General features: G+C 34.4%; 1 protein-coding gene across 1 annotated transcript in view; it reads left to right on the top strand.

Moving 5' to 3' along the window:
* The window catches only part of LOC118197990 (uncharacterized), a 38,775-nt gene extending 26,684 nt beyond the window's left edge, over window positions 1-12,091 (top strand). The window contains exon 4 of the mRNA XM_035369567.2: window positions 11,852-12,091. Coding sequence (XP_035225458.1) covers window positions 11,852-11,988 — 137 coding nt within the window. The 3' untranslated portion in view covers window positions 11,989-12,091. The remainder of the gene's footprint in view (window positions 1-11,851) is intronic.
* Window positions 12,092-14,079: the final 1,988 nt, after the last annotated feature.

Raw genomic sequence — 14,079 nt, 5'->3', positions numbered from 1 at the left:
ATAGATAAAATCTTACTTAATACTGTAGTTCTTAAAAAATAGAAGGAACATACAAAATTATGGATAGTTAAGGTTTTTGCCAAGTTCTTTTTATAAATGGATACCTATTGTTTCTTTCCTACTCCTAGCATCTTTTTCCTGCAACCAGCGTTCGGATATCTAGAGATACGTATTCCACACTAACAACTTTCAGAATAGAGATCAGATCAATATCTGTTAACCTGGGTCTCGCTGAGAAAGTGCTCTTGTTCAGATGTCAGAAGCGTTCTAAACACTGGCACATAGTACCGAACATGGAAACTATGTAGGATGCAGATTTTGAGCTTACTGGAAACATCGCAGGCAAGAATGTGTAAAATTCGGAGATACCCACTTCACTGAATTTTTGGGGTTTCGGAAATACCCACTTCACCTTATCAGAGATATCTACTTCACGGGGTTTAGATTCGCACTAAATTTCTATTAATTCTAACTGAAAACGGGCTGGTAAGAAAGTAATTTTGTAAAGACATCGTCTCAAGAGTCCTAATTATCACTCGAGACTGTATATACGCTTTCATATGCAGTGGAAGTTTGCTTTTTATTAATATACATATTACAATCATATATGTACTTATTATTTTATTTTCATAGTTTGAAAGAGGGCAGCAGAGAGATGAGTCAAGAGGTAACCCATGGGTCGCGAGTTTGATATGCCTGGTCTATAACAAGATTCACTTTAATGACACTTCAGAAAGATATATCGATGACATTAAACTGAGTGACCATGCTGACCATGGTCATGTTATTTCTTGATGAATCTGACAACATCAAACGTTAGGTGGAAAAGCGTCTGCCAGTATCATCATATAATATAGTTGCAACAGCAATCAACAGTTAATTTAGAGGTCAAACAACAAAAGTTAGCGTTATATTTGAAAATTTTCCAGCACTATTTTCTATGGCTTTACCGAACCAGCTTCCTCAGATGGCAATGTGCAAATGAGCCATTGAAAGGTAAAACCATCTAAAATTTGCAAATATAACGCTGATTTTTGTTCTTTGACCTCTAAATTAATCGTTGTTTGGCGTGTTATTTTTAACCTAAACAATCAACAGCTCAGTAATGCAATACATACTCTTATGCCAGTATAGCCAGTCACTTTTGAGACACTTTGTGTAATTCATTCTATAGACTCATAAAGTGTTTTTGAAGCAGGAGACCTGAAAATGTGCAATGCCCTACCCGGGACTCGAACTCTGGACTTTTCCAATACACGTCAAGTGCACTACCAATTACACCACGAAGGCATACGGAAAGAAGGCAGAAAATACCTATTCAGAAGATACAAAACGAATCATGCAGTTTATATTTTTCTTTGATATTTGCTCTATACGTTGAAATAGTACTTTTTGTTTTAGGCATAAATTTTCCTTGCAGGAAAAGAAGTGTTCTGATGAAAATTTTGAGAATAGGCGATCTTGTTTATTTTGCTTAATGAATCTGTGTTTTCATCTTTTCATTATAAATGCGTGCCTTCGGCTGTAATTACACAAGTCAAATTTTCGTTCCAGAGTTTTCTTTTGCGTATTCTTTGAAGATCAAATATTGGTTCGTATCTCTTTCATGCCTTCAGATATAAACCTTTTTTTGCAAAACAGACAGAAACGTTCATTACATTAACAGTTCATGGAAGTCATCTTATGTACTGTGAGATTAATAAGATTTCAGAGATAAATACAATTTTGTTTATCTTTTAGAATTCTGATTCAGAAACAAAAGCACTAATTTTATTTCTTCGTAATACTACTCTTGCCGAGAGCTGATTTATCATTATTGTTCCTGTTATTTCAGTTTTAATTTTATGGTCATTAGAAGGTCGGTTAGAAGCTAATGACAAGGGTTCTTTTGTAATTTGGACATCAGTTTGAAATGGCTTTTATTGTGTGTTACAAATGAGCTTCGTTGAAAGAAAGAAACAAATTTTTTTACTGAGTATTTTCTTTGTTAAATAAATGCACTTTGCTGTATAATTATTTTGAAATTTACTTTTCCAGATCCTTTTTTCCCTTTCTAATTTGTGCGTTTAAAGGGCGTATTTTCTTTCATTAAAGTTTTTATGAATACTGTTGAAATACCTGTTCCAGGTGTTACACATTTTAGGACTAGCATTTCATAATAAACATGTACGCTTTGATTTGAAAAAGTGAATGAAAGAAAGTTGATCCTCCCACTCTGTGTTGAAGTGATATATCTTTTGCTTCTTATTTATGTTATCGATCATGCGCTGAAAAGAAAATAAGAACAAGATATAAGTATTAGAGGAAACACATATATTACTTCAGAGTTAACTACAGCAGATATATCTTTAAATGGGAAAAAATAGAAAAAGAAAAAAAAATCTGATTGGCAACAAAGCGGTGAATTACAGGAAGAAATCAAATGATTGTTATCATGTATTAAGGGAAAAGTTAGGAATAAAACAGCTCTCTCATTGGCTTTGAATGGATTGAAGAAAGAATAAGATGAGATAATCGAAGGAAAAATAGCTAAGGTCTCAATGCTCGCTGCATCCGGCTGTAAGATACTAATGGTGGTCAGGAAGACTTTGGCGAGTCCCAGTGTCTCTCAGTCTGGGATGGAAGAAACCTCCAGGCTATGTGAGGGCTCTTTAGGGCAGAAAGCAGCACCTAGAGTTGGCATGAAAACATTGTGATCTTTATTAAATGTGGTTAAGTTATTGAAAATGTGGAGAAACAAGTTGGCATACCGTAACACTGATGAAAAAAATCATGAGGCAGAATAAAATTTATGAAAAGGTATAGCCTTCAGTGTCAAACACCAATGCAAATTTAGGGATTAAAAAAACCAAACATAGTGTGAATTTGACTAGCAGAACTGAAACTGATTGTTGCGGAGATTCTCATTTATTTTTGAGATTATAATTCCTGTTGCGATTTTAATCTGCCTGAAACTGAATTTTTGAAGGCGAAAGCATTTTGAATTTTAGATCGGCTTTTAATCAGAAGCCAAATATGAGTTTTACATTCTAATGTTCTTGACCAGGAGATTAATCCTATTTAGTGAGAACAGTATGTTTGATACTTCTAAGGATGCATATCTGAAAGAGTTTCTTATCCTTTATGCAAAACCAAAACAAAATTTGAAAGCTGGAATTGGTTAGATATAACATCATGATGTCTTGATCATATCGTGAAAGATTATACCGAAATTCCATAAAGCAGCTATGTTATGTAGTCAGCTGTAAAGTGTTGGAAGTAATTACTTTTAAAATAAATAAAATATCACAATTCTTGCAAAAGTCACATATTCGAAGATTATGATCGGTTTAAGGGTATGAGCCCACTTAAGAAAAGTGAATTAAACTGGCAAAAAAAGACAGTGCAGCATAGTGTCCATTTTTGGCAGCTCTCTCTAAATGAGTTGAACTTTCCTTAAATACTTCTTCTAACTCGTTTGCATAAAATGTGATACTGAAAACTCATTCTGGTAGGGAATAGTAGATGGAGAATAGACAGTAAAGCCTGTTTAAACTTAAAATAACTGTTAGAAACTGAAAGTATCCTCTAAAAGGTCGGCAAAATATTTATGATGATAGCCATAATGAAGACCTCATTGAAACAGGTTGGCATTTAGTCGTTTCAACTTACAATGAAGTCTACTTCATTGTAAGTTGCTGCATACATTCAATATTCCATGTTACTCAGTGAATTTTCGTGAAACACGGTTAATGTTTCAGAAAATTAATTACTGAAAATTTTAAAAGACTAGAATATAACAAGTGCTTAAAAGAGGTATATAAAAATAATCAACTGATATGAAATGTTAGCATTTTATGATAGAATTAATTGGTTCCTCTGACTCAACAATCATTATTTTATTTTATAAGCGATTTTTATTTTAAAAGAACTGGCGAAACAAAAAGTGAAATATAATGCAATTAGGAGAAAACAATAACGTCAGAAGAAAACAACTAATTAAATCCTGGGAATTAAGAAATTGTTCCCGTCCGTTTCTGCAGTGAAATGCAGCTGTTTGAAAGAGTTTTGTTTCCTTTAATATTAATACTTAATGTTTCCATTTTTATTTCTACGTATATTGAGAATATTTCTATTGTTTTGCCATTTGTGTCTCGTGTGTTATTGCTTTTTTCCTGATTTTGCGCTCTGTATTCAATTTTTATTTTATAATCTGATATACTTAAAAACATTTTAACACACAATGTAGAAAATGTTTACAAAGAAGAACTGTTTATAAAGAGAAATCAACTATTCCTTCATTTTTGACTTTCTCATTTTTGACCTAATTATATCAGAAAAGAGTAAAAACGTGAATACAGAGCGTGACACCATTCAAAAATTTAAAACATGATAAATAAATACATGTAGTATGTTACCTCAGAGCTTTTGTTTGTTTAGCAAAACCGTAAATTAAATAATATATTAACAGTTTCCTTTTAATGGAAATTGTATGCTATTTATCATTATCGCTTTCTCTGAGTCCCTTGAGAGAAAGAAATCAAAATGAGCCCTATGAGATCTCTCATTGTATACACATGAGATAAAAACAAACTTAGAAGCGAACGACCAGCAGGAATTGGAGGCGAAGGCAGATTAAATCTCATTTTTTATTTCAGCTAACATGTTGCGGCCACAAACAAGTTGGCATATTACATGTGCCTATTCCAAAACGTTTACATTTTAGATAAATTTGCAGTATGATAGAAAAAGCAGACAGAATGCATACTGCAGTCCAGTTAGGCGAAAGCATAGAAAGCAAGTGCGTTATGTTCAGGGTGAACTCTTAAAAACAGTAACCTCTTTCTGCACTGCGTCATTTCTAGATTAATCCATGTCATATGACTTACATAATTCTGATGATGTAAATGGAATTAAGTCTCAAGCAACCAATAGTAATTTCACAGCAATATTAACTATCCAATCAAAATGTATAGGGAACCAAAACTAACTCAGTCTGAATTAGAATTGAGAAGGGAAATTTACACTGCTAATTTAATCTTCTACATACTCTTTATTTTCCTTACATCGCTTATGTAATCTTGGAGAATCTAAAAGAATAAGGATTTGCCATTTAAATTGGAGAAAGATGTGTAATTAAAGTTAAATTCTTCTGTGTTGTGATTCTGCTGTAAGACACCCAGCCACAACAATGTCCGGATTTTCATGCCAAGCTTCATTCATGTGCCCGACTGCCAAAATGTAACATACATGCTATAACGAAATATCATGTTGATTATCCAGCAAAACTGTTCTAGTTAGTTGGAGTTTAAAGTATGCTGGAAAGTTAATTCCAAAATGTCGAGAAAGAAATAAAATGGAAAAGCTAAAATTCAAAAAACTTAAAATTAGTTTAAAAGAGAAATATAAAAAGTTTTTTTTTTTTTTCTAAATTTACATTGTAGAATCATTAAGATTTTTTTTTGAAGCAGGAGATGCGAAAAATGTGCAATGCCCTTGACGGGATTTGACCTCTCGAATACGCGCCGAGTGTGCTATCCTTACACCACAAAGTCATGCTGGAAGGAGGGATAAGTCAACCTGCTGGAAGGGGTTAACCGAACCTGACCTTTTGAATACGCGCCGTGTGTGCTAATTTTACACCACGCAGAAAATACCTTATATCAGATATATTTTCATTTTGCAAGCAGCTGTATATATTATTACGAATTTGGTATTTAAAAAGCTAATGTTAGTTCAATTATAAATTAAATGATTTTATTTCCCGCGCAGTGCAGCGCGTGACGAATATTAAAAGAAAGCTAAGCCGGAAAATTGAAAATACAAGAGCGCGTACATTTAATAAATATCTCTTCTTGATTTCGAGAAAGTATTGGAAAATTCTCGCGCGCGATTTTAAAATCTTATAAAAGGAGGAAAACCTCTCAGTTCGAGTAGTTACTTAATTTGTTGTTGTTTAGAAAACTGCTCTTGTTGACTGTAGCGAATTCGCGGATTAGCTTTCTTTAGCTGTTTTGAATTAAGTTCTATTGAACGTTTGAGTAGTTAGAAGATAACTACTGTGACATATTGTGATACTGCACGATTATTTGAGGACATTTAATCATATTTGTTGTGATAATAATAAATTTTCTTCATTTTTCATCGGACTTGTGCATTCATTTCGTAACGAACCCGTACGCACGCAACAATATTTTCATTTCATACAAATAGCCTTACATCGCTACGAAAAAAAAAATGATGAAATGTTCGTGAACTGCTAACTTTCGACACTTCAGCCAACTTTTAGATTTTTCATAAATATTGTAGTTTTTTGTACAATAGAGACTGCATAAAGTTAAAATATCAGTCCTTGTCCATACTAAATAAGCTTCAGAAGCACTGTGTTTTCTCTTTGCGCATTTCTCCGATTGCTTTCGCAATATCTACGTTACTTAACTCTTCGCAAACTTATTGTTCGCATAATCTGTGAACGATAAATTATCACACTTGAATTTTTTTTAAAAAAAATAAAGAACTGACTTTCCTTGCTAGATATTTCCCTCTCCATGTTCATATTATCCCTGGATGACTGAATAAATTAAGCACACTTAAATAACATTGTTAAGTAATCAGATACACGCAGATATATAAGCATGTCAAAAGGGAAAATATAGAGAAATTCTGGATTTTGTTTGAACTATCCGAAGCAAAGTTGTTCAAATGAACAAAATATATTAACTTATCAAATCAAATTTTCAAACCTTCAGTTTGTAGGGTCATACATTATTTTTCTAATAGTTATTTTTATTTTAGAAATAGCTTCTCTTTCCTTCCTCATTTTTCTACCTACGCTTTTCTGCCAAAAAGGGTCTGCAGTTTAACGCTTTATGCAAATTACGGTAGGAGCTACTATGTAAGCTGAGGTATGAGCTGCTTCTGTTAAATGGAGAGAGCGTGTTCTGCCTTACGCCTATGTTGTTAGTTGCTAGTCGATGCTTGCTAGTTTACGGCCGGGCTTATTACGTGCCTGTTAGTCTAAGCGGGTGATTTGGTGATTTTAGTTAGACGAAAACTAAGGTTAAGGACTCTGTGCAGCTTAGGCTGTTTATTATACTTAGTTTTAGTTTAGTTGTACATTTTTTATTTTTAAGTTCAAACCAAAAGTTTTGGTTTCCTGTACGCCCAAGAGGGGGCCATTTGTAAATCTACTTGAGCTCAAATAAAAGGTATTTTAACCCTTCTTCGGAGTTGTTATTTACGGTAACTATAACTTAGCTAATAGTCGCTACACGGTTCTACTAGGTTCTAGCAGTTAAAAAACTTTATTTCAGCTGGAACACTCACTAGCTTTTTTGCGATTGAGCCAAATTTCCGGTCATCCGATTTCGAATTAATGGAAGGTTCATTGAAGGGTATATTATCATGGTAGTTCTAGAAAGATGCAAACATCTTAGGAATTTAAAAAAAAACAGTAGGATGGAAATGCATATGTAACTGACGTACAACTTACATAAACTGACGTACACTTAACACCTGGAAACGAAAACACTGGAGTTGTAATATTACATTAGTTTTATATTACGATAGATGTTAGTTAATTAGTTACATATATTGATAAACCCAAAAGCGGCATCAAAAATTTAATAAATCGTATTAAGCATTTAATTGAGTAAACAGTGAATTAGGTGTGCTTGTTTACGCTTGCCGAGCTCCTCAATGGTTGGCGTTACCCTACTAAGATAGAGTCACAACGACGTTTGTAGTCCTGCATGTTCTGGATAACACTTTTTGAAGAAACTAAATGTAAAAAAAAAAATCTAGCTTCATATACGTAATTTCTGCGAAAGGTAAAAATTATTTGATGAAATTGTAATTAAGTATTTGTTAGTTATAACAGCAATTTATGTTAAGCAAAACGGAATTTTCCTTCTCCGTTCTTTCTCTTAAAAGTAATGAAGAGGGTTTTGAAAGTAATCCTTTTGAAATTATTGTCGCAAGATATTCCAATCAATTCTTCTTCGTTGGATAGTGGAACATATTTCCCCAAAGTAAATGGGAAAAGACTGATTATGATAAGAGAAGAGATACCTTTAATGTAGAACTTTCAAAAAGAAACACATTAATATTTTCAAACGAAGAAATTTACGAGACAAGCGAGGAAATTTACGAAATTACTCAAGCTAGCAGCTTGTCTGCCGGGATTCGAGCCTCGGTTGAACTACCAGTATTATCCTATGGCCAGTGCGTATGGGCTCCGGATGCGGAAGAATCTCGAAATTGAAAATATTACATTTTAAGAATTTTAGAAGTGCTTAAGTAAAGATTTAGCTACTTGTTATCAATACCATAACGATTTTGTTATTCGATCTTACCATTTTGAAATATTATGGCATAACCCCAGAAACTTTACCGCGTACTCCAAATTGCAAAGCGCTGTTAGACAGAATTATATCATTAATAGACAATAACGTTAAACTAATAATTTATTATTTTAGGAAAGAATTTTAAAAATTTCTCCTAAACAGTGTTATGGTTTGGTTCATCACAAAAGTTTTCTTTCTTTTATTGCCTGTGCTTTAGAGTGATTAATTTAGGCTTTGAATATAAACGCGCATGGTTCACCATATTATAAACTACACGTAAAATGTGCATATTTATGCGTGTTTTACTATATTATGCTTTTTTTCAATTTTGGATCCATTTACCTTTCAATCTGCAAGTCTGTTTTGAATTGCTTGCTAAAGTACTTTTAGGACTAAAATCGATTGCAATTCTCTGGCATGAATATGCATTTATCGGAATAATTATACGAGAAAAAGTCAATAAATGAATTACAAACTGCTTTGGGATAAAAAGAATATTCAAGAATGGTTTCAAAATGCATAACCTGGTAATAATACAATCATATTTTACAATGGTTGAATTCATAAACATACTGTGTTTTGTGGGTGTGGAAAGAATGAAAATGAAAATGGCTATCATACTGAGAGAATTTATATGAGACAAGGAGTGAAGTGTAAATGCGTTTATTAGTCTACTAGTAATCCATTTTAGGAGGAAAACAGCGAATGAAACAGCGGCATAATATTACAATCTAACGTTGCAGGCCTGAGCTGCAGTGTATAGAAAATGTCCAGGTGCACTATATCACGCTTAATATTCTATGACGGCAATGTCAGATCTCATGTGATACTGAGAAGTAAAACATTTATTGCAGATCCCGGTAACTTTATTAACAACCTCCGTACAGTTACAGATAGCCCAAAGTGATTTTCACTTTTTGGTTCCCTGAAAGCTCACTTTTGCAATGCCTGTTTCGCTGACGATGCAAACACTGGTCTGTATGCGGCTGTGACAACAACCCAAAACTATGGATGCAAAAAGTATTGGGATCTCATAAAGAGCTAGGTTAGTTTAAATATAAAGGAATGTTTGGAAAATCGAACTGCTTGCCAAGCAAGTAATTCATGCAGCTTTATTTTGATGATATTTGTAATCTGTTTACTAGCTACTCTACCTATACACTATCTACCAATAAAATATTTGGACAGCCATGCAAATGCCGATATCTTCGGTCCAGATATACATCACGCCCACCATCTCCAAATATCATGTAGGAAACAACATTGGCATTAGCGGCATGCAAATGCCACGAAGTGCAGAGTTATCTGATTTCGGGAAAGGTGTAATCCTTGAGTATCACAAAAATGGCCGATCCTTAAGGGGCATATCTAGTGAGCTGAATTACCCAGAATGAACCGTGCCTATGTGATTCAAAAGTGGAAGGTGAGTGGTAATTATCGGAATGTGCTTCGAGTCAGCAGATCGGCGAAATTGAAAGCTAGGGACCGATTGGTGCTGTCCAAACAAATTCGGAAGAACCGCATCCATCCGATGGCCCACACTCTCCAGGAATTTCAACAGGCAACTGAGAGTGTTGTTTCAATGAATACCATCTATAAGAAAGCACACATGCTCTTTCTTCATGGTTATGCTGCTGCCCATATAAAGATCACAAAGTTAAAACGTTGATTTTGCTTATGTTATTTTTGAAGATGATATTTAAATTGAGTGTCACCAATTTCGCATTAGAAATGAATGTACTATCTGAGCTTCTGTGTATTAATTTTGCAATTAAGTGGATAATTAGCCAGGATGGACGTAATTCCAGCTACGTAATCTGTACGGATTCATTCTCTTACCTGGAATCCCTTAAAAATACCTCTTTATGTAATGATATTATTGTTGATATACAGCAGTCTCTCGGAGATCTGGAGAAGAAGGGTATTTCAATGTTTTTTACATTTGTACGTGGTCATTCGGGTAATTATGGAAACGAGAGAGCTGATTGGCTTGCTAAGAATGCAACTAAAAATGATATTAATGTTGATGTAAATAATTCCAAAATCTTATTTAAAAAAAAAAACATTCAAAGCTAAAATGATTGAGCAGTGGAATTGTGATTATGTCTCTCCTGATAAGGGATCTGCTACTAAAACATTCTTCCCAACTATTTCTGAAAGACTGAAAAGTAAGGACTTGTTGCTCAATTTTAAAGTTACGTAATTTTTGTCTGGACATGGTAAGTTTAATGTTTATCTTAAACGATTTAAGCTGACATCTTCCAATGTGTTATTGCAGTCTTAGCGCAGCAAAGTGTTTTCCACTTGCTTTTTGACTGCCCATTGCTTGATAAAGCAAGAAATCTATTGAAATGCAGATTAAAATTAATTGGAATTCATTGGCCCCCGAAATGTTATGATTTTGTATCTTCAGCTTTGGCCTACTGAGCTTTCAACAATTTTGTTGACTTTTATTTTAAACATTGTAAATGATTTCTTTATACATTTTTAAACTTTTGTATTTACATTTTTTGTGTTTTTTTTCTCTTTGTGCATGATTTCATTGTATTATTGAAAACTGATGTTATTACTTACAATTTTGCCTTTTTTACTTCCGATTTGTAAGTCTCGTGCGATACTTTGTGGTGCACGAGGATTTATTTTTTTTTAATAAAAAAAAGTTAAAACGCACTGCTCCGTCAATATGGTGCAAAGTAGACAGTAGTGTGCAGTGACAGTAGACAATTGATCAGTGAAAGCGAGTTCTCTGGAGCAACAAATCAAAGTTCACCATCTACTGTTCGAACAGTAGGGGCTGGGGATGGCGTCTGCCTGGAGAACGCCTCTTGCCAGAATGTATTGTGTCCACAGTAAAGTTGCGGATGTGGAATTATGATCTGGGAGTGTTTCTCCTGGTATGGACTGAATCCTTTGTCTAAATTCATGGTTAACTCAACACCGATGCCTAAGGCACTGTTTTGGGCGATAGTATACTTCCTACGATTGTGGCAGGTTTACTGGTTGGACTCATGCTGTTTTCAGTACGGCATCGCCAGCTGTCATGTTGTGAGGTCTACTATGCATTAGTATGGTGACGATGGAGTTAACCGAATGGACTGATCTGCCTAAAGCACAGACCTAAATGCTAGCGAAAACCACTAGGATGAGTTGGATCGCCGAACTTAGGGGTGCAAAAACCGTAAAATATCGGTGAAGGAACTAATATAGTCTTCTCCAAGCCGAGTAGAAGAAAATTACAATAGCGGTCATACAAGAACTCGTAGAAAGCATACCCCGGAGGTCTTGAGGCTGTAATTGCTCCTTGGGAAGGCTCTACCTAGAACCTGAATATGAATAAATTTCGTTTTTCATTTCCATGATAGGTGTCTAAATACTTATTGGTAGTTACTGTATACTGCATATGCACTAACTCAAACATGTGTATATAACCCTTTTTGAGTGTTTACTCTTAATAAAGTTTTAAAGGAATTTACGAATTAGGCAGCATGATGCATTTAATTTAATTTTTACTCTTTGTTTCGTTATAGATGAACGTTCGAAAGCTTCTAGCATTGAATCTCTGTCTTCTATAACGGACGTCAGTTCTGTTGGAGCGGGGGAACTGCTATCGAAGAAGAGGTGGCGAAAGTTCTGCCGTCGTAAGAAGATGCCTACAGTGCTCTGAAGCATTGACAGAAAACCATACCTCTCCTTCTAAACTCTACCAAAAACTAACATACAAATAAACTAAATTGCATAACCTACACATATACATAAAAAATTAAGCTTGCATACTTAAGTGTCATTTATTTAATACTATATTTTGATTTCATATGAAACAGTAAAAGTTGTTGATTCAATGCGCACGTAAATGCGCATGTTAGTGCGCACCTATCTATAAAATATCATCACATATTTCTGCTAACACATTAATATGGCGTTTTTTAAGTAATACTAAAGGCAAAGCGTTCGACGTCTTTAACAAACCTTTCTTAAACATTATGTTCGGATTAGGAAAAAAAAAGGTTAATATGCTTAATGTTCTCAGAGACGCGAAGACTGTAGCTAAAGTTCTGCAGTTTTTAGCTTATTAACGTTTTATTCATATATGAAATTTTTTTCATCTGATTTAATTTTTTTAGAAGAGAGGGCAATGGATACTTAAACCTTCTAAAGTTTTTGCTAGTTATGCTCTGCATTATACGAGTTCAACGGAATAAATCAAGCTTTGCTAATTTGAAATTGGTAGCGACTTAACATTATTTCGAAGCACCATTCTTCCAAATTTTAGCTGTATTTCCTGGGATTCGGAGTAACATGTGCCAGGTATGGAATTATCCTCGAACAAATGGGTACAATAGGGAAGGTGTATGTATGGAACCGTTTGGAGGTAGAATTTTTTTCATATTTTAGGGAAATTAAATTTTAGAATTTTAAAACAATCACAATGTCGCTACTGTTTTCTTGATGACAATATTTGTTCTTACGGCTAATCTCATTTGTATGAACTAATCAGAACAAGGCCATGAATTTTATCGTGGCAAGAAGTGCAGGATTGCGTCTGTCGTTGGCATGAGCCTTAAGCAGCTTGTGCGTAGAGGAACGACTTTACCCAATCCCGCTTTAGTTCTGAAGAACAGCAGCCCAGGAGATGAGTCAAGTAGATTTTAAGCAAAGTTTGCTTGAACTCCGCACATCCGTGTGTTTGCTTAGCTCTGCACACGTCGTTAAGAGTTTGCTTGAATTTTGCATGGAATAGAGTATGTGTAGTTTAGCGCACCTCCTGCATTCCATTTTCCTAAAAGTCAGTTACTTCCGCCCAAGACTAGAAAGTGGTTAGTGACTCTGACTGCCCTACCGAAGGGTTCGGTTTCCAATCTCGGAGAAGGGGAGGAAGTGATTTGTCTGTTCCTTCATAGGAGGCAATGGTGGTCGCATATTAGGTGCTTTCATAATAAAATGACCCCCACTTTTGGCCTTATTTGTGGCCAAAGCCTGAAATGTTTAGTGCCCGCCATTTTCATAAAGCGCCCGGCCATAAAAAAGAATTGAAACTAACTTACATTAGTTCTATACCTACAAGAAGTTCTCAAAAGCGAAAATGAAAACGAATTATTGAATCAAAAAGGAGGAAACGTTAAACTATTTATTTGAGTGAAATTTCCATTTAATGAAATATCTTAATAAATAAAATCATTTTTAGATTTAAGAATAATGCTACGTCTCAAGAATATGGAAACAAACTTGACAAAATTATGATTGTCTGCTAACTTTACCGAGCGTGGCTGGGATGTTGACCAATTTATTGATTGACAATGAATCAATGTGAAATTTATAGTTAAACTTAGGAATAATCGAAGCGAAGTTCTTTTGAAACAGGTGCGGGAAGAGTGTAGAACATAGGTCAGTTTATTTAAGTGGTCTATAGGGGATGGCTGGGATGTTGACCAATTTATTGATTGACAATGAATCAATGTGAAATTTATAGTTAAACTTAGGAATAATCGAAGCGAAGTTCTTTTGAAACAGGTGCGGGAAGAGTGTAGAACATAGGTCAGTTTATTTAAGTGGTCTATAGGGGATGAAAGATGAGTAAATGTGAAGGAAGACATGACTGACGATACGAGAGTAAAACGCCTTCTACCGCTCACGTGTGTACATGACGTCTGCATTAGTTACTTTTAATTATATATTTTTTCTTTTTTAATTATTTTACTTATACTATGACTCTTGCCATAAATTTAGGAAATGAGATAATTGTTATACATTACTCAAC

This window comes from Stegodyphus dumicola, chromosome 3, assembly GCF_044657685.1.
Source record: "Stegodyphus dumicola isolate Sdum_Otavi_A_Nest chromosome 3, ASM4465768v1".
In the NCBI taxonomy this organism is placed as follows: domain Eukaryota; kingdom Metazoa; phylum Arthropoda; class Arachnida; order Araneae; family Eresidae; genus Stegodyphus; species Stegodyphus dumicola.
The sequence above is the reverse complement of the archived record's forward strand: the minus strand, read 5'-3'. Positions and strand labels throughout refer to the sequence as shown.